The sequence below is a fragment of the Peromyscus californicus genome, unplaced genomic scaffold, assembly GCF_007827085.1.
Source record: "Peromyscus californicus insignis strain IS unplaced genomic scaffold, ASM782708v3 Scaffold_14__1_contigs__length_90479793_seg_2, whole genome shotgun sequence".
Lineage (NCBI taxonomy): Eukaryota > Metazoa > Chordata > Mammalia > Rodentia > Cricetidae > Peromyscus > Peromyscus californicus.
This window is the reverse complement of record NW_026294436.1, coordinates 48,276,475-48,297,736: the sequence shown is the minus strand read 5'-3', so window position 1 is coordinate 48,297,736 and position 21,262 is coordinate 48,276,475. Positions and strand designations below refer to the sequence as shown.

The window sequence follows — 21,262 nt, the reverse complement described above, 5'->3', positions numbered from 1 at the left end:
TGAAACTAGCCCTGTGCAGCTTTGCAGCCCTAAAATTCTGTGGCTCTAAGAATGAATCAAAGTGGGAGAAAGAAAGCAGATATTTAAGACAATGGACTTGGAGAAATGGCTCAGCAGTTAAAAGCAAGTAGTGATCTTTCAGAGGACCTGACTCCAGTTCCCAACACCCACATAGGCTAACTCACAACCTCTTGTAACTCCAGCTCCAGGAGATAGAATGCCTTCTTCTAGACACTGCAGCCCTCTGCATTCACATGTGCACACACCCACATACATAATTAAAAATAAAAATAATTTTTTAAATGAAGATGGTTTTGAGATATAAGAATGATCCAGTAAACAACCTTCTAGTGCTTTGGTTAGTGGTGGCTGAGCACAATTCCTTAACCGTAATCACCAAATCTCCATACTTAGAAACAAAACAGAATTTTTCTTAGACACTGGGAGTCTTAAAAGTTGATGGTTACCACGCTGAAAACAAAGGAAGTCATATGGGAGCTTGTCCTGTCACTTTAGTGCTCCCTCCCAGAAGAACTATGTTAACTTTGGCTCATAGTTATTTGAGCAAACTAATCGTGTTTCCAATCGGCCACTGGGGAGCCATGCAGTGCAAGTCCATACTACTTTCTAACGAGCATTATTGGCTACCAATCTGGCTTCTAAGGGTCCAGACTCTCTTGAATAACAGGCTAGAGAGCTTTCTTCCATCCTCTATCCTTTTAACTATGGCTAATTAACATCAAGCCCTAAAAGCAGCCAAAATGGAAACTATCAATGAAGACCAAAGGCCTCATTCATTCATAATTAATACAAGTCTCTGGCCAATTATTGAAATGAAACAGTATAATAAAATGAACATGTTTATGCTCAGCCAGCAGCCCAATGTCCATTATGTGCAATGTGTCCTCACCAGGGCCTAGGGGCTCTTTTAATGCTCTCCATGTACACATCAATTAATTTAGTTTGCTTGAGTACATAACTTTTGGACAATAACATAGTCCTAACTCTCAAAATGCTTCTGAGTTAAGGCCACATGTTTTTAGATATTCAAAGTTACATTTGATCTAACAGTAGTCTTAAAGGTTTACTTTATGGTAAAAATTCAGTCTTAAATCATTCAAGTACTATCATCTTCAAAGCTGCAGGAGGGTAGATGAACTAACAACTAACAGCTAGCAATGCTGGCTCCTTGCCAAGCATTTAATGCGCCATGAAGGTCAGAGCTGAGCCCCATAAATGAGCAGAGTATTCGGTACTGTATAAGGTCCTCCAGAAGGGAGGTTAGAGGCTGTGCTGGAATAGTATCAAAACCAAAAGAAAAGATTCAGCCTGCCAAGAGCCTTTTACTGTCTCTCAGTGCCTGTAGGATTCACTTCAATACTGGGACTCAATCAGCAATTTTTTTTTTTTTTTTTTTTTGGTTTTTCGAGACAGGGTTTCTCTGTGTAGCTTTGCGCCTTTCCTGGAACTCACTTGGTAGCCCAGGCTGGCCTCAAACTCACAGAGATCCGCCTGGCTCTGCCTCCTGAGTGCTGGGATTAAAGGCGTGCGCCACCACCGCCCGGCTCAATCAGCAATTATTATCGGGCAATATATAACACTACCAATGCCACCATACACAGGAGTTTTCTATGCACATGGCCCTTTCACATAGATTATTGCATCTGAATTCCATGATAACTATTTGAAGTAGGCATTGTAGTGCTTGTTTTAAATTGATGAAGCTGGAGCTGAGGAAAACCATACAATTTTTTCAAAGATTATTTTGATAATAGAGCTGGTGAAGACATTTGAACCCAGGACTTAAGACTTCAAAGGCTGTGTTCTTTTTATATATCTGTCGCATGTTTCGTAAGTACCTGGGCAATCATCAACACTTAAAAGAACTTTAAAAATTGTATTTAATAAGGTGAGTGATACATGCTTTTAGAAATAATAATTTTCTCTAAAGGAGAAATGGACCAAAAGTCTTAGAAATGCTGTTTGATGTAGCAGCTATTAATGATTGTGATTTGATGCAGCAGCTCTTAATTTTATCCTTAGCCCCTTGAAGAGTGAAATGAAGGATGTCATTGTAAGTACCCCGTTTAATTTATAGTTTGCAAACAGAAGGATGAGGTGGTTTTTTTGTTTGTTTGTTTGTTTTGGGGTTTGTTTTGGTTTGTTTTGGTTTTTCAAGACAGGGTTTCTCTGTGTAGCTTTGGAGCCTTTCCTGGAACTCACTCTGTAGCCCAGGCTGGCCTTGAACTCACAGAGATCCGCCTACCTCTGCCTCCCGAGTGCTGGGATTAAAGGCATGCGCCACCACTGCCTGGCCCTGGATGAGTTTTAAGTACATATCACCAGGCATACCACTGTTGCAATTAATCAATTTAAAATACAAACAACAACTAACCTTGGGCTCCATTTTTTTTTTTTTCGTAACACTGTTTATCTCTTAGACCAGGCTCATCCTGTGTGCTAGGAACTCCCAAACACTGGCTCACATAGACCATTTTGATTTTTGCCGGCTCTGGGATCCTAATTGTGCCGGTGCCATTGGAATGAGCAGCTACAGCTACTTAAAGTAACCTGATAAAAATCTCTGATTCCTCCTCTGGGTGCAGTAGGTGGAGCCGGGGTCTTCCTGTTTTGTTATTGCACATCAGAGAAGAACCGTCTCAGCAGAACACAGCTCCCCCGGCCAGTGACCCTGGAGGAACTGTGCCACCATCCCTGGCTCCACAGTAAGGAACGGAGCTTGAGTCCTTGTCCCGGAGCATAAAGTCAGATCGCTAAGCTTCTGTGTTCACTGGTAAGTTCTCTGCAGAATGAATTACAGAGTCCTTCCCTCAGCAGCCTCGAGCGTATCGTGAGTTAGTGGCTCAGAAGCTTTGTGTACCAAGTGTTGGTATTTTGTGCAAACGGAAAGAAGCAGCAAGCCAGTCTGGAAACTGGACTAACTTAGGGTTTGCATGTCATCAATCGTCTGTTACTGTGTTTCCGGCTTTATTCTGTGCATGGGATTAAAATTTCTTGATTTTTACATTATTTCTAGATCTTTTCTGCTAATCCTAAATCCGCAAGTATTAATATCAAGGGTTTGAGAGTCACTTCTATGCAGTTGAATTCCGTATGTTTTACGGTTAGAAAAACTGAGTCTCGGTGTCTGATTTTTTTTTCTTAGTGTCTGCTCTCTTAGGGAAATGGATAGAACTTGTAAGAGGCAGAATTTGCATTGTGTGGTAGTTGGGTCAGGATTAGGCATGAGGAAGTGAGTGGCTACTGTTAAGAGGATACAAATCCCAAAATGTAACTCTTGTTCCAACCCAGGTCTCAGCAGCTTCTGCTCTGGGTCATGCTCTCTGCTAGGCTCTGGGGACTATGTCTGCTCTAGGTTAGGCTATGGGTGCCTTGACCCACTCCTAATCATCCATCGGAATCTACTACAACTGATAACACTTGAAATGACACAACCTATTTAGGGATATGCTCTTTTTGGAAAGCCTGCGCCTGTCAGTATTCTGAGAAACTTGCACACATTAAAGAGGAATGTGTGGGTATCTGCCTGCACCGATAAAGATAACAACTGCCGAGTAAATGCATAAGTGAGTCATACTGGTTAGCTGATCCAATGCTGAGATCAGTTAAGGGAAAATTTCCTGAAACAATCAATAAGGCCTCCGAGTCAATCTGAAACACACTCAAAAGGTAAGACTTTGCCTCGAGGTTCCCAGACTTCCTAGTTGGAGGTATGATTCCTGCAGCAGCAATTTCTTCACAGCAGCCCCAGGCCAAAGTCCCTCTTATTAAGTCCCTTTTATCAAGCCCAAACAACTCAGTACTTACGTTCTAACCACTGAAGTTGGTTGTATAAATAATAAAGAAATTAAAAGAAAATGGCAATTTTATTTCACTTTTTTATTAATTAAATTTATTCATTTATTTTACATCCCGACCACAGTTCCCCCCTCCTCTCCTCCCATTCTCTCCCCCTATATCCCCCCAAATCCACTCTTCTGTTTCTATTCAGAAAGGGGCACTCTTAATCACACTCAGTAACAGATTTATGGGGCTGCTGAACACTGTATAAATTCTCGAAGCTTAGAATCAGCTAAGACATTACCTCCTCATGTGTTGTTCCACCTCAATGTTGCCGTCTTTTATCGTAGAAGCTACTGAATACCTGTTTTGCAAAACTGCATGAGGTATTATTGAATGGATCACAGCCCTGCCTCATGTTAAAACTGTGTGACATGCCCCAGACTCTGGGAGACTGCCATAAGCTCAAGGCCACCCTGGGTTGCATTGTGAGTCCTTGCCAGTCAAAGCTATAGTTATGAAACCTGTCTCAGAGAAAAAGAAAAGAAAATCTACCCACACCTGAGACAACTTAAAGAAGATTCAAACACTATTACTGTGTTCTCTGTGACATTCTTAAAAAACTCAAGGCCCATCTGTGTTTTGGAATGAGACCCCCACACCCGAATGTTATCTCAATAATGGAGGTGCACACTCAGTCTGTCCTCATTTAATTAATTATTTGTGTTTTCCTTCCTTGATGTAGAGGACATAGTACAAAATCCATAGGAAAACGCAGTAGCTTCTGACCTTGCTGTTAAACATTAGTGACTTTTGTGCAACCAACAGTGATTTCCCAACTCACTTAGAAATCTGATGAGGCTTGTTTTGTTACTTTTGTTAAATTCCTATTCCCTCAGTAACACCAGCTTAGCAAGTTACGAACCCCTAATTTATGTGACTTATTTCTTCCATAGTCAGTTAACCCTGACAATGCTTTCTTCGTGATAATATTTCTTTTAAAACTTGCAACTAATAATTAGACAGTTTACTGAATAGTCTAAAGATACTTTAAATGCTATCTTTGCATCAATAATCAGCAACATTAGTGTGCTATTTCCATTAATAAAATGTCTTACTATGATCTTAGTCACCCCACCAGTGCTGGAATTACAGGCATGTGGCAACATACGTATTTGACACCAGTCACTTTCTCTCGGGGCCTGATACACCCCAAGAGCTACTCTAAGTGCTGCTTGTACATTGACTGAGTGATTCATACAGTACCTGAGGCCAGGTATATCTCTAGCTTCATATTAGAGATGAGGAAATGGAAACACGGAAACATTAAATTATCTACCTCTACTGATAACTATCCAGCACTGAAATTCAAACCCAGGTCTCCAATTTGTAACCCCCCCTAAACAAAGTCACCCAGAAAGTGTGCTGCTCAGAGGTGGCTGAGTAAGTCTGCCTCACGCTGGGTTACAGTGGCAGACTGGCAGAGGGAGGGGTTCCACACGTTGCATGATTGATTAAAAAAAAAAAGGTGGTTTTATAAGCCATCAATCTCTGACTCAGGATATTAACTTCCAATAAATATTTGCTCTGTTTTTTTTTAATCAAAGAGCATGCAAAATAATGAATTCATTCATTCTACCCAATAAGAAATTAAGCCATTGCCAAATACTTATTCAACAACTATTATAGTGCAAACATTATTCTGGGAACTGAGACATATACATCAAAGAAAATACCCTACTTTGGGGAAGCATAGCCTTGTGCAGAAAGAAGACCCACAGATGTGATCAACCAATCAATAATAAAATGTAGAATGCTCTTATGGATGCATGCTGTAGTTTCCCTAGGAATAAAGAAAGAGTTGAGTTCACCATGTAGCCGGAAAGCCACACATGCCTCATGGGACTATTGCTATCCCTGAGCTGCTCCCTGACTCTGGATCCCATTGCCTCATCTCCTCTGACTGCTGAAGTCCTTCCTAGTCATCCCTCCAAACCTAAGCAACTACCATTGCCCTCTGTCACATTCCTGCCACTCCAAGGTCAGCAGAATATCTCCTTTTTCCTGCTCTCACTACAATTTAAAGATAAAACATCTTGGTGCTTTACAAGACATTGAAATTCTTGCTTTTCAACTTTGGCTTTCCCACTAAACCAATCACTCCTCTAGACAAAGCTTCAATGAAAACCTAAAATACCAGTGTTACCAATGAAGAAGCCACTCAGTGGGTGGTTGATGCCTGAATTAGTCAAAGAACGAACTCCAGAATCTAGTCTAGGATCCCCGAGGGCATCTGATTCTATCCTCTACATCTCCTGCTTAGATTGTCTCCAAACCTTTGTCATCTAGACTTCACTTTGGTAAAGCCAATCTCAGAGCTTGAAATATTGGTAAGTGTTTATATTGAACTAGTTATCTTTTCTGTTGCATCCCTAGTCATGATTCTAATCCTTTTCTCTGTGAGGTAAGAACAAATGTTTACGTTGTTGTGTCAATAGATGTTAATAGTCACTATATGCCAGGTGGTGGTGGTGGTGGTGTATATCGTTTTAATCCCAGCACTCAGGAGGCAGAGGCAGGCAGATCTTTGTTGAGTTCAAGGACAGCCTGGTTTGCAGAGAGAGTTCCAGGACAGCCAGGGCTACACAAAGAAACCCTGTCTAGAAAAACAAAACCAAAAAAACAAGAGTCACTATGCATGTGCTCTTTGGCAAAGTGAAGCTGGGACAGTTCAATTCCTTGTCTGAAGACTGCATTAGCTCACAGCATAGCCGGTCCTTGGCTTCTTCCCTCTAGCTCTATTAACAATAGAACAGATGTGTTCCTACTTCCTTCCATCAGCAAGGCTATAACTAAAACAACAATACACTGGGCAAGGAAACAGACCAGCTGGTCTCTGCGTCTGAGTGCACATTCTGGGCACTGAGGACGGGAGAGTCCTACTAACTAGCCTTTCTTCTTTCTCCGAGGCAGCCACACTCCCCTTGCTAAACTCCTCTCTAGTTTCAGTGAAGCCCTAGGGAAATTACCTCCCCTCTTTCTTAACCCAGCTCTTATAAAGGGCCCCTCGCCTTCCCAGAGCGTAAAACATGGCCAGCATTGCTTCCAGCCACCCTGCTCACACTCCTCCTAGAGCCAGCATACTTCTGCACACGGCTTTCAATGTCAACGTTTGTATGCAACTCCCTCTTCTTTTCCCCCTAGAGTCATTTTTTTATAAAAGTAGTTACTTTTCATTGGATGACTATTAAGTCCCACCAAAAAAACAAACAAACAAAAAATTATACCATGTGTCACAATGAAGAAACTGGAAGCCAGAGGTAGCAGTTTTCCCGTGTCACCAACCTGATTCCTAATAGAACAGGGACCCAAAACAGACAGACACACCTTGATGCGGCCCCTGAGCTCCATCTCCCTCTCTAACTGCAGGGTCACAGCACCCCTCTGGCATCCAGGAAGATGAAAAAGATAAAATCACCACTCTGCTGCAGTATCTATTGTGGTCTAAAGCTTGCCTCTTCTGAGAGGATTCTTCTAGCACTTGCTAGAGAAAGTAACCAGTCCTACAGTAACATCTTTACAGACATATGAAAGGGGGGCCTTTTGATACAAGAGACAATTCTGCATCAATTACACTGTATCCTCAGTACTTCCCTGGAAAGAGCACACAGCAGAAAACGAAACTGCCTCAGCCTCGGGGGCTGAACTGCTTCTCTTGGGTTTCCAGTCCTAAAAACACAAATGATGCATACCCAATTCTGTGGATAGTTCACATGGAAAACAAAAAAATAGAAAATGTTCAGGAAAACTTCATCACTGAGGAGTTCTCTGAGCTTGAGGGGTAGGGTTCCAGCTCATATGATAGAATGAATTTCTGGTATGCACGAAGCCAAGGATCACAAAAACAGGGTATGGTGGCATGCTCCCAGTGCCCAGGAGGTGAAGGCAGGAAAATGAGGTGTTCAAAGTCACCCTTGGCTACATATAAGTTTGCTTGTGAGACCCTGTCTCAAATATATATATATATATATATTTAAGATAAAATTACCTCAGAAACATATTAAGAAATGATATCTAATATTTGATTTAGTGTATGCTGAATGTGTATGCTCTTGATCAGAAATTCAGAGAAATTACAGAAAAGAAGAAGCCAACTTTGGAAATAGGTTACATTATTGAGCATTTACTATGTTCCAGGACCTATTCCAGATACTTGTTAAGTCATTTAATCCTCAGAAAACACTGCAAAAAAGCTACAAGATTTTCTCTGTTTATATGATGCCCAGAGAAACTAAATGATTCAGATCACACAGTTTTAACTGACAGAGCTTATTGCTTACCCAACGTGCTATATTGACAGTGTTCTTTTTATTATTATTATTATTATTATTATTATTATTATTATTATTAAGAAATTTTTTATTCATTTTATATACCAACCACAGATCCCCTATCCTCCCTTCTCCCACCCCCACCCTTCCCCCCCATTCCCACCTCCTCCAAGGCAAGGCCTCCCATGGGGAGTCAGCAGAGCCTGTTACATTCAGTTGAGGCAGGTCCAAGCCCCTCCCACTGCACCAAGGCTGTGTAAGGTGTCCCACCACAGGCAGTGGGCTCCAAAAAGCCCGTTCATGCCCTAGGGATAGGTCCTGAACCCACTGCCAGAGGGCCCCTTAAGCAGATCAAGCTACGTAACTGTCCCACCTATGCAGAGGGCCTAGTCTATTCCCATGGAGGCTCCACAGCTATTGGTCCACAGTTCATGAGTTCCCACTAGTTTTGTTTGGTTGTCTCTGTAGGTTTCCCCATCATGATCTTGATGCCCCTTGCTTATAGAATCCCTCTTCTCTCTCTTCAACTGGCCTCCTGGAGCTCGGCCTGGAGCCCGGCCTTGGATCTTTGCATCTGCTTCCATCAGTTACTAGATGAAGGCTCTATGATGACAGGGTATTCACTGATCTGATTACCAGAGTAGGCTAGTTCAGGCACCCTCTCTGCCATTGCTAGTAGTCTGAGGTGGGGTCATCCTTGTGGATTCCTGGGAACTCCCCTAGCACCTGGTTTCTCCCTATCCCCATGATGTCTCCCTCTATAATGGTATCTCTTGCACTCTGTCCCTGTTCCAACTCGACCATCCTGTTCCCTTATGTTCTCATCCCCCATGCCCCACCTTCCATTGTCCCCGTTCTGCCCAATCTACCCATGGAGATCTCATCCATTTCCCCTCCCCAGGGTGATCCATGCTCCCCTCTTGGGGTTCTCCTTGTTAGCTAGCCTCTCTAGAGCTGCCCTCACAGTGTTCTTACAAGTCCATGCTGTTAACACATGGCCAGAAAATTCTCAAACCTGCACCAAGGCTGACTGTGCCGTGGGCTCCACAAAGGTGAATCCTATCCTGCCCTTCCACTCCAGTTCCTCCCGGCAGTCACCTCCTCTCTTCCATTGGTGACTAGTGATAAATTATACTCCAACAGCACTGTTGTGGCCTTGGCAGAATGCCAGGAGAGAGCCAAGCGGGGCCGTGCTGTGGCACCTGTGATGGCCACAAGTGTCTTGGATCCTAGTCCCAACCCCACCCTACCAGCTGCTGCGCAGTTTTCTGTGATGTCCCCAAACCAATCGGAGTGTCAACGTTAATGTGATTTTTAAAAAAAGAGTGGGTTTTACAAAGCCACCCTGTTCTGTCTGCTGCTCCAGCCTGCTCTGAGGTTGGAGCCGGGTGGATGGAGGCAAGCCAGTTCAGAATGCAAGACTCTGCCCACCAAAAGGGTCTGGTTTCAGCCACTCTGCCAGAAGCTGCAATTGCTTTAAAGACCACGAGCGAGTGAACTGAGCGCCAGCTCTGGCCAAGGGGTGGGGACATAATCCAGCACAGGGGTTAACCCGATGACCTGTACATTTTCTTTCTCACATTCACACACCACAGATAGCCTACAGAGGACTCAAACTGAGAAAATCTCTTAATCTTCCAAATTCTTTTCCTGGTTTGTTGAGTAGCCAAGGTTTGGGTGGGGCTTTCGTGAATAAAACGCTCTCCTTCGTTTTCCCTCCAAACAAGGAACATGGGGAAGCGAGTCGCAATTGTGGGAGCTGGAGTCAGTGGCCTGGCCTCCATCAAGTGCTGCCTGGAGGAGGGGCTGGAGCCCACCTGCTTCGAGAGGAGTGATGACCTGGGAGGACTTTGGAGATTCACCGTAAGTAGGGGATTCATGTGCTTTTATCTGCCTATTGGAGAGTAGCTTGAAAAGATTGGAAATGTCTGCGGAGTAGAGACCATTCAGGAAGGACCCTGAAATTGTGAATGGTAAAAAGAGATACGGGCAGAGCCTACACTCTAGAGTCTACAGGGAGGTGCCAGCCATCTTATAACTGTCTAGGGTGAAGAGGAAGAAATGCCTCCAGAGAAGCCCACAAAGTGGAGAGGAAAAAAGTAATGCCTGAGTCTGACGAGGAAAGCATAAGGCAGGAGTGGGGGACCAGGATGGGGGAGGGGTGAGTTGGGGGAGGTTGGGGTGGGGGGTCTGCACAGAACAGAGTCTGCAGAGAAACTGAGCTGCCTCTAGTCACGTGGTTTCTGGGTCCCGCTTCAGCTGTGACACAGTGACACAGGGTTCAGTGAAGCAGGAGTTCCATAACCAAGATCCCGCTGCCTGGACAAAGGTCGTCCACACCATGAACAAGCAGTAGAGAATGTGAGTCAGGGCAAAAGAGATGTTTGCTTCTGGACTCTCAGTGGGGTGCTAGTGTGAATGGGTCAATGGTCTGGAAAGCCCACCCTTGGCTGGCCTGGAGCCCTAGCAGGGTTCACAACAGCCCTGCTTTGGGCCAATGAAACCCCAAAGCCAAAAGAGAAAGTGTCCTTTGGGCTCCAGCATTCAGCCAGAGAAGCAGTTTGTTTTTTTAAAACTCTCTGCAGCTTCAAGGCGAAAACATTTCCCACGAAATTTAGGCAAGCTGTCAAGAGCTGGGGAAAGGAGTGTCAGACAGCCTGGCCCGGGATCCCCTGAGAAACATCCCCCATTATAGAAGCCAGGAACTTGGAACTGAAATAAAGTAATTCTTTTCTAAATCAGAGAGCAAAACTCCAGAGAAGCCAATGTTGCCTATTTACGCATAGTGGGCAGGCGTGGCTCACATAAAAACACATCTGTCTTAAGATGTGCCTGGCTACCAGACATGATCTTTGATGTATAGAAATTTTCCAAAGGGGTCAAAGGAGCTCTTCCAACCCCATGATTTAAACTATATGTTCTGACAGGTTAACAAACCCTCATGTGCTAAAACTCCTCTTCCAATTCATTGTAGGCCTTACTGATTAAACAGTTGACATTTCCATGATGACTATCGGTATGCCAGATGAGTATCTCTTGATCAGTAAATGTTGAGAACTGACTTGAAAAAACAAATGAAACTGTTCCATTAAATTCAGAGTTATTTGGCTAAGGTAAATTTCAGTCAAAACAGAAAGCGAGTCCAAAGATCAAAAGCTGTACTTAGCCCTTGAGACACTAGACAAAAATGCTCAGGGAGGTCGTGTAACTATTAGCCCTAAAATTCATTTTCCTGAGAATCAGGAGATATTAGTCTCGATCCAGTTGTGCCCAACTGATGTGAGCAGATCAAACATCTGCTCAAAGAACCCAGTATGGGGATGCAAAAAGGAGAAGGATTCACTCTGCTCTGGAGAACCGTTAGCAGAAGAAAGAAGGCGAATACTCTTGGAAGTCACAAACAGTGCTGTAGGTGTTGAAATGAGGGCAGGATCACGGCCACTGCTGGGAAACCAGAAAAGTTACAGAGAACGGACAGCCCGTGACAGGTGTCGAAGGAGTCCAGTAAACGGAAGAGAGCATGCTCAGAAACTAATAGGTTATTTATTGGTGCATGCAGTACACATAAGAGGAGTAATAGAAGGGAAGTGAGTGGATGAATGTCTGGGCAACTCCCGTAGCAATGCAAGAGAGCAAAATACAGGAAATTCTTTGCTGCTGCAACTGCTGCTGCTGCTGTTATTGTTATATTTGAATATATGCATGACAGAAAGGCTCAAAGATGACGGTAGCTGAAGACTGGAAGTCCCTAGATGACAGGACGTGATTGAATATGCCAGTCCAAACTGAGACACCATCCTGACAGAAAAAGAAGGGAGTGGGATTGCAGGCACAAGAAAGGGGATTAGTCCAGGAAAGACAAAGAGGAAAGGTGTACTCTTCCCCACAGACTGGAGGAAGGGAGAGGGAGCACAGGGGAGGGAGAAAGTACAGAAGAGAGAGCACAGTCAGCCACGCTGAAGCAGAGAGGTGAGAAGATGAAGGTGCACTAGTATCAGTGGCCTTGGTTCTTACTGGAAAATACAGCAGTTTTGTGGGGTGAAGAGGGTGTAGGGGTGGGAAAGGGAATTAATTTTAAGAAAGAATTTTGTCATTTTAAGAAAGAATTATGTGGGAGAGGGCTGGGGGCGAGCTCAGAGGGTAAAGTGCTTGCTGTACAACCATGAAAACCTGGGTTTAGATTTCCAGCACCCATGGGAAAAGCTGGGTGTGGTGGCTCAAGCCTGCAATCCTAGGGTGGGGAGACAGAGACAGGAGGGTCTTGGTGGCTTGCTGGTCAGACAGCCTGGCCAATCAGTGAGCTCTATGTTCAGTGAGAGGCCCTGTCTCAAAAAAAAAAAAAAATGATAGAGGAAGATACCGAACATCCAGCTATGTCCTCTACAGGTGTAACACAGACACATACACACACACACACACACACACACACACACACACACACAGGAAATGTGACAAACTGCAAGAAAAACAAAAAGACTAACAGGATTATCTAGCAGCTGCCAAGTTAAAATGGCACCCAGACACCAAGACATTTCATCTCTATGACTTTATTTATAAAATGAAACCAAGTTCGACAAATGGGTTAATGCTAAATGGATTTCCAAGGGTTGGGATTAGGGAAATCTTCCCCATCATCATCTAGCATCTCTCTGTATATACAGCAGCCTGGAGGCACCACTACGATACCTTGAAAGTCCCTGCACTAGGCAACCTTGAAGTTGTCTTCCAGCTCCAATATGCTATGAGTCCCCTGAGATATTCAGTCTCCCTCTTTCCCCAACACACACACACCACCCACTACCACCACCAAGAGTAAAGATTAGCTCAAAAACATCTTGAGATTCAGAGAAGGTAAGGTACCCCCATTCAAAGCCAAAGAATTCAGACAGCTTCCATTTCCAAATAGGAAGAGAGCACAAATGTTATAAAGATTATGAACTCATTCATTTAATCGGCCACTCCTAGGATCATGATTCTGGTCCTCCTAGCTATCACAGCAGACAGAGGTTGAGATGAAAAGGTAAGGGCATCATAGACTGAGCCAGGAGTGGATGGAAATCACTAATAATATAATTTTAAAAAGGCAACACATTGGTAAAGACTACTTCTGACTGACTGCCTCTCAAGTGGATAGAGAGCATGTATAGGGAACACCTTTGTCACAGTGAGCCTCTCTGGCAGCTGAGGGAAGAGGAGAGGCTCACACCAGTGGCACTACTGTCTGATGGTCTCAGCTATAAAATAATAGTTGGGGTTGTACTTAGCTGCTAGAAGACAGGACACATGAAGCCCGGGGTTCAGTCCCCAGAGGTAGGAAGACTGGAAGGAAGGTCAAGCTCATCTTCAGCTACATAGTAAGGGGCCAGCCTGGGCTACTTGTCACCCTGTCTCCCAAAACAATAAAATAATTGAAGGAAAGGAATTTGAGGGTTTGTCTTGCCACTAATAATAAATATTATTTTTACAGAACTTAACTGTAGGAAGAGAACTTGGCAGGTAGTCTTTGAGTAAAACCACAGCAGCATTCTCTGGAGAGAATTAACAGTACTGGCTGACGAATACCCCATGACAGATTTCAGGGTTTAACCACCATCCAAAGGATGATACCTTCCTGTCTGTATATCAAGATCTTCACATACATCCTTTCATTTATTCAGCAAATATTTATTGATAGCCTACTATGAACTTTTCCTCTATTTTTATTTTCAATAAGGGGAAAGGTGAAGCATAAAAATAGGTCATTCCTGTGAATCGTTGAGAAATTATTCTTCAGCTCTTGCTTCCTTAGACTTGGTTAACTTAATTTGCATAACCTTTTAAAAGGCATTTTCATGTATTACTGTGTGTGCAAGTGTCTGATGGTCAAAGCATACCTTTGTGGAATCACCTTTACATGGGTTCTGGGGAACAGAACAGAAAAGACTCAGGTCACCAAGCTTGTGTGGTGCCATCTCACTGGCCCCTACAACCTTCTTTAAAAGTCTTAATTCTAAAACTTCATTAGTCTTGGTGGGTTTCATTTTATTCATGTATTCTAATAATTTATTGAATTCCTGTTATCCATATTGGAGTACACTAGACAAACCTCTCCCCTCACTGAGCTTAGATTCTTGGACTACAACAGATTTCCTCAAAGGTTTCTACAGCTCTCCACAGACCCAAGAGCTGGTCCCTGTCCTTCAGGGAGAGTGACTGTCACCAGGAAGCAGTGCTGGAAATGGTGATGCGTTCTCTCACTTACTGCTACATCTCAGTTGTTAGGAACCTTATTGCCATCTTTTTTCTTTTTTATGATATAATTAAAGTGTAATTAAAATTTTAGTTAAATAATATAAAATAAAGATATTTTGTATAGAATTCTCAACGAATTAATAAAATATCATTTCAAAAGAACTTATATTTTTACTTTATGCTTTGTGGGGGTTTTCTCATTTTCATTGTACTTTAAGTATTTAACACAATACGTTTCGATCATATTCACCCCCCTCCCCCAGCTCCTTCCAGATCTACTCCCCCTGTCCTACCAACCCTTATGTTCCCCCCTTTTTTTAACAGTCAAGTCCAATTTGTGCTTCCCATATACTCTTGAATGTATGACCTTCTACCAGACGGTGGTCAACCTACCAGCAGTATACCTTTAATAAAAACTGACTCTCCCTCCCCCAGTAGCTCCTCTCCTAGGGATTGGACTTCCTGTCCACCTTTCTTTTCCATGCTGGGACATTTCTGGCTTGAGCTAGAGTAGGATCTGTACCTGTTGTCACAACACCTGTGAATTCACAAATGTATCTGCCTTTTTGTGTCCTGAAAACACTACCCCCGGCTTTTACAATATTTCTACCCTTTCTTCTACAAAGATCCCTGAGAAGGGGGGTTGGGGGGGGCTGTGATATAGATGTACCACTGAGGGGTGAGCATTCTTCGATCTCTAGGACTCATTCTTGGCTCTATAAGGTACAAGATATGGGTTTCATCTTGTGTAGTGGGATTTAAACCCAATCAGAAAGTAGTCGTTACTGCCATGATGTATGTACCACAATTGCAAGAACAGTGAGCTTGTCTTGCTAGTTCAGTCATTATAGTAACTCACAGCGTTCACGGTTGGGTAAGACTGATGATTTCTTTTCTTCTCCAATAGCATGCATAGTACCTTCTAGCACTCTGAAAGCCAGCCTGCATGGATGAATCTCCTAGGCCAATACCAGTTTGATTTCTCCATGTTCTGTGGCTCAACTATGGGGCATCTCCAGCAATAGTGTCTTTACTATCAAGTCCGGAGGGGATAAAAGAGGACTGGCAATGGCCTCTAATGTTTGTGGGTCTGTGGGTCCACAAAGGCAAAAAACTTCAAAAGAGATAACCCACTTCTGGCACTGGGATTTTTATTTGTAAGCCTATAATGTCTAGTAGGGGCATTGTCCTCTCATTATAGGGTAACTCTTCTTATTTGTTTATATGTACATATTTTAGGAAGCTTTTACAGTAGTAGGTTCCTACTTTTTTGAAAGGCCTTTAAAGCTAACCATCCCTCCCTGTATTTCCACCTCTACCTCTCCTACCCAGTCACTACCCCAATTTAGCCCAGCCTGTTCCATTATTCCCCTTTAGCCCTTTGTACCCTCGCACTCTGTTTACCCTCTCTTGAAAACCATCCCACCACGGTCCCTTACTAATTTCGTGATCTTTATGGATATTCCAAGTGAAATACATATATCTGAAGATGAAAAGCCAATATCCAAAAATGAGAGGAGGAAAAAATGTGACATATGTCTTTCTGAGACTGGGTTACCTCACTCAGAATAAGTGTTTCCAGCTCCATCCATTTCCCTATGAATGCCATACTTTGGTTTCGGAGCTGAATTCCATTGTGTAAATGTATCACATTTTCATTTTCTGTTCGTCAGTTGATTGACATCTAGTCCACCTCCACTTCCTGGCTGTTATGACTAGAGCATCAGAGAACGTAGATGACTGGGATCCTTTGGGTATATGCCCATTGATTTCCGTAGTTTCTGCACCAATTGGCATGGCTACCAACAATCAGTAGATGTTCTTCTTTTCACCACGTACGGACCAACACTTTTTGTGTTTGTTTTACTTTTGTTTTTAATCTTAGCCATTTTGACTGGGGTAAGATGAAATCTCAAAGTTGTTTTAATTTTCATGGCCCTGATGCCTAAGGATGTTGACCATTTTTAAAAATGTTCCTCAGATATTTGTGTTTACCCTTTTGTGAACTCTCTGTTTAATTCCGTGTCCCATTTTTTTTTTGCTTTTTTATTAGATTTTTATTATTTAAAGCAACTTTTAGATTTAAATATATTTTGATCATATTCTTCCCCCTCCCGAGTCCTTCCAGATACTCTCCCCACCCACCCACCCAATTTTAAGTTCTTTCTCAGAATGAGAAAGAAAAGACCTTTGACCCACAGCACCTCGGTTGCCAGCCGCTCTCCTGAGCTGTCCCCCTGACATCACAGCTAATAGTTAACGTTAATGAGAAGCTCAGCAGAGCTGTTTCAAGTAGCTTGCCACGTCCGTGTCCATTTAGCCCAGGGGGTGCATACCGCTGTTCCTCCACACAGGCGGGGAAAGTTCCGAAGAGCACTCAGTAAAAATAAAGAGCTTCAATGTGAACCTGGGCAGTCTGCCCCTGTGCTATGGAGACATGCCTTGCAGTTCTAGTCGGTTTCACAGTTCAAAGGTCAGGCAAACCCTGAGTTGTGCAGGGTCCCACCAAGCACCCTGATCCCACTGTGCTGCAGAACCAAAGTGGACCAGAAGCCCCAAACCCTCCCTCCGGTTTTTTCTCTTCTCTTGTCCCTTTCTCCAAAGCCCCTCTCTCTTTAATCCCTTTCATTCATTTTTTTTCACTGCATGAGGACTAAACTGCTCCCCTAGATGACCCCATCAGTTCTCAGCAGGCATATACTCCCACACTGCGTGCCAGGGCAAATAGCTGAGGCACCCAGGAGTGCCTGCAGCTGGCAGGGAGGGATCGTCTGGAGACAGATCCAGAGGGTCTGGGAATCACCGGAGCAGACTGGGGCATCACTGAGGCAAATGCTGGTCCGGGACTCACAAATAGCACTGAGTGGTAACATGGACCCATGCTCACTACACATGTGCTCAGTACTCAAGCCCTGGTCTTTCTGCAAGAGAAGCAATTGGTGGGAGAAAAGAGAGAAAAGAACAGAGTTCGCTGTGGGTCTGACCCTAAGGGCTAAGCGTTCTCTCTGCGGCTAACATCTGTAACAAATTATTTCACAACAGGCTTCGGTGTTTCCTGGAAGCTCTTTTTCTGCGTTTCCAAGCATTTTCTAAGTTTTGCAAAATAGAGGGCTTCTCCACTCCCACCCTCTTTTTTATTTGTTTGTTCAGTTGCTGTAAGAGTTCATGAAATACAGGGTAGCTTGGCTTATTTAGTTCCAGCGGGCTCTCATTACTCCCTGGTGTGTGTGTGTGTGTGTGTGTGTGTGTGTGTGTGTGTGTGTGTGTGTGATTTATCTTTACTGAAAATTGTCTGTACTAGCAATAATACAGTTGTGAAGTTCCTGGAAGCCATAGAAACTTGAGAGAATTTGGGCCCTATACAAACTGATCTCCAAGTGTTTACAATCATTTCTTCTGACAGCACAGCTTCTTCTCTGGGTAGTTGGTTCTCACTCATCAGGACTTTAGCTCTTCATAGCTACATTCTTATTCCTATAGCTCAGAGGGAAGCTCACTGCTGTTTGGAGCACATCAAACCCACTTTATAGTTAGTGCCCATGCTCCCCTGAAGCTTGAAGGGTCTCCCTACACTCTGCCACGCACACACAGCACCTCAGATGTAGCTGGGATGAGGAAAGAACTGAATTTTTATTTCACTTACTTTCAGTTCTAAATTCAAGTAGTTATGGTAGAATTTCCCAGCATATTGTGTCAACTGAGATATGTGGATCCAGTTTCCTTTTCTCCAGAGCCCAGCTCTCCCTCGCCTCTCTCATTCATTTTCCCCTCTTCATGAAAACAAAACTTTTCTCCTAAATGGTCCCATCAATTCTCAGAAAGCATGGGATCTCACAGAATATCCAGGCAACTGGCTGAGCCAATACTAAGAAAATTTAACATATATAGATAGATAGATAGATGATAGATAGAAAGAAAGAAAGTAGGAAAGGCAGAGATAATTTTTGAAAGCTTAATGTGGAAAATAAAGCAAACTACTTCATTAATAACTTTAGGTTGGTTATATGCTGAAATATTTATATATATTTAATTAGGTGAAGTATATTTTTAATAACCTTCACTTGTTTTTTAATGTATGGCTACTCAAAAGAAGTTGTAAATACAGTTTCTATCACATTTCTATTGGGTAATGCTGTTGTAATGTTTTGTTACTCAAATATGGCCCATGGCATATTTTGACTTTTAAAGTATAAGAAAAATAAACTTTTTTTTTTTTTTTTTGGTTTTTCGAGACAGGGTTTCTCTGTGTAGCTTTGCGCCTTTCCTGGTACTCGCTTTGGAGACCAGGCTGGCCTCGAACTCACAGAGATCCGCCTGCCTCTGCCTCCCGAGTGCTGGGATTAAAGGCGTGCGCCACCACCGCCCGGCCAAGAAAAATAAACTTTTAAGAAAATGTAAGTAAAAAACTGTGCAAAATATAATCATTTCTATTGAGTTAGAGATTATAAAATTAATTTCAGTAAATGCCATTAAACATAACAATTACAGAAAAAGACATATTTTTATTTGAAAGTGTACACATAGGTGGTAGTCACTGCTACACTTGTAACTTTTAGTTAAAGAAAGTATTTTGTGTAAAATAACAGTTCTCCATCTTAAATAACTATAGGTGCGCTTTGATTATATGATGCTGCATTAATGTCTAAGGGTGTTTTGTTTTGTTTTGTTTGTGGTACTAAGGATGGAACCCAGGACGTTACGCATGATAGACAAATGCTCTCACACTAATATACCCCAACCCAATATCAAAGGGTTTTGCTGTGATAATTAAGCTAGCTTCTTGCTTATCAATGTACCTAGTTTGGAGTCCATGGATGATAATATCCTGCTTATGAGGATAAAGTAAATACAGACTATTCCTAAGTATTGCTTAGAAGCATTCTAAGAAGAGAAACAAATGTCACAAAGGTATGTTGACTGAAATGGAAGATTTTAATGCCATATCAGTTCAAAGTATTCTGTTTAAAAACTGCTATCCACAGTGAAGCAAAGGGTGATGGATTTTAAAATATAATTACATCGCTTTCCCCTTCTCTCTCCTCTCTCCAGCCCTTCCCATGTCCTCCCTCACTCCCTCTCAAATTGATAGCCTTTTTTTATTATTGCTACATATATATATAAAATATAAATACATAAGTATGTAAGTACAACCTGTCGAGTCTATTTAGTGTGGTTTACAACTTTGTATTGGATAACCAATTAAGAGTCTTATCCCTGGGAGAGGCTAATTCTTTCTCTGTCAGCAGTCATCAGTGGCCAGTAGTTCTTTGTCTGGGGTGTGACACCCTGAGATTTCTCCCTTCTGCATTAGCAGAACTATAGATATTATTGTCCAGGTCTTGTTTTAGGCAGCTAAAGTGAAGCCATCTGATGTGAGATCACATACCAATTTACAATCCACTCATATAAATTGATATGGACCAGTCCCACTAATTTAAACCAGTAACATTAACTTTTAATCATATTTAATTATATTCTCTATGATTGCTATGCATTTTGTTCATACCTAGATTCATATGCTGGGAACAGAGTAAGCCTATCCATATGAAAGGTTTATGTTCATGTTTCCACTTATTCATATAAATAAAATAACTTATTTTTCTGTAAAAAGAAAATGTGTGTGTGATTACAAATCATGTTATAATACTAAGGACTTTCCCTTTGAAATCAACAGTCCTCCATAATACTACCCACAAGACAGAGGCAACATATAGTCAAAGAATTACTAAACATACTCCTCAATATTGCAGGAGTTGTGTGCTATATCACTGCTACTAACTAACTACTTGAGTCCAAACTGAGGCTGGAAATTGATTAGGGCCATGCACACAGTTGTCCAGTCTTGAATCACTAACCTTCTGTCTTTCTAACTCAAATTCTCTCATAATCCTGTGCCATTTGTCTTTCCACAATTCTACAAGTGCTAACTCTCTCAGTCCCAATGTCATTATCTCTGTTCAGGTCCTCATTAGCAATCAAGAAGATTTGTGTCTTAGGTTCTTACCTGGATTCCTTCATCATCATCCTCACACTCTATAATCTCTGATACATCTTTAATAGAACCAAAACTATATTTTCAAAGTTTAATGTGAATCATTTCTATGTTGCCATGAACTTCCTATAAAAATCCAAAAGCCTTAGTTTTTTATGCAAAACCTTCATAATTCAAATTCTGTTCCTCCATATTATTCCAAGAGTAATCCATGAAGCTAAGGTACCCAGCAATTCTTCTTTATCCAAGCCTGTGTCCAGGCTTTTGCCTATGTGTTTCTATATTCTCTCGAACTTTTCTGTGATGCTGCACAAATATGAGTTCCTCCCAGATTTATTTGGTGCCATGTCATGACTGAAATAATGGTTGTGGTCAAGCAGTTTACACTGGGTCCAATGTCCATCATTTCCCAAATGCAAGTCCTATTTTAAAAGTAACAGGTAGCATATATTATCTTAAACTCAGCTAATGTTTGAGATTTCAAGAGTGTTAACATCCACTGTGTGTGTGTGTGTGTGTGTGTGTGTGTGTGTGTGTGTGTGTGTGTGTGTGAGTGCGTGCATGCATGCATGCTCATGAGTGTGTATTGTTTACACAGGAACATGTTGAAGAAGGAAGAGCCAGTCTTTACAAGTCTGTGGTTTCTAACAGTAGCAAGGAGATGTCTTGTTATGCAGATTTTCCATTCCCAGAAGACTACCCAAACTTTGTGCCAAATTCTCTATTCCTGGAATATCTCAAACTGTATGCAAGCCGGTTCAACCTTCTGAAATGCATTCAGTTCAAGGTAAGATGAACACAATTGGCAGTCGGGAAGCTTTCTTTTACTTCTCTCCTATCACCTCTTTATAGCACAGCTCTGAGCTCTGTAGATGAGCTACTGAACTGGTAGGAGAAATGAGACCTT

At 42.4% G+C, this 21,262-nt stretch overlaps 1 protein-coding gene across 2 annotated transcripts in view; it reads left to right on the top strand.

The window, feature by feature from the left end:
- The first annotated feature begins 2,540 nt into the window (after window positions 1–2,540).
- Fmo1 (flavin containing dimethylaniline monoxygenase 1) overlaps window positions 2,541–21,262 on the top strand; it is a 31,424-nt gene continuing 12,702 nt past the window's right edge. The window contains exons 1-3 of one of the 2 annotated variants that reach the window (XM_052737411.1): window positions 2,541–2,794; window positions 9,860–9,995; window positions 20,954–21,142. In XM_052737411.1, coding sequence (XP_052593371.1) covers window positions 9,864–9,995; window positions 20,954–21,142 — 321 coding nt within the window. In that variant the 5' untranslated portion in view covers window positions 2,541–2,794; window positions 9,860–9,863. Of the gene's footprint in view, window positions 2,795–9,549; window positions 9,996–20,953; window positions 21,143–21,262 lie in introns of those variants that run through there. The other variant, XM_052737412.1, reaches the window with a different exon arrangement.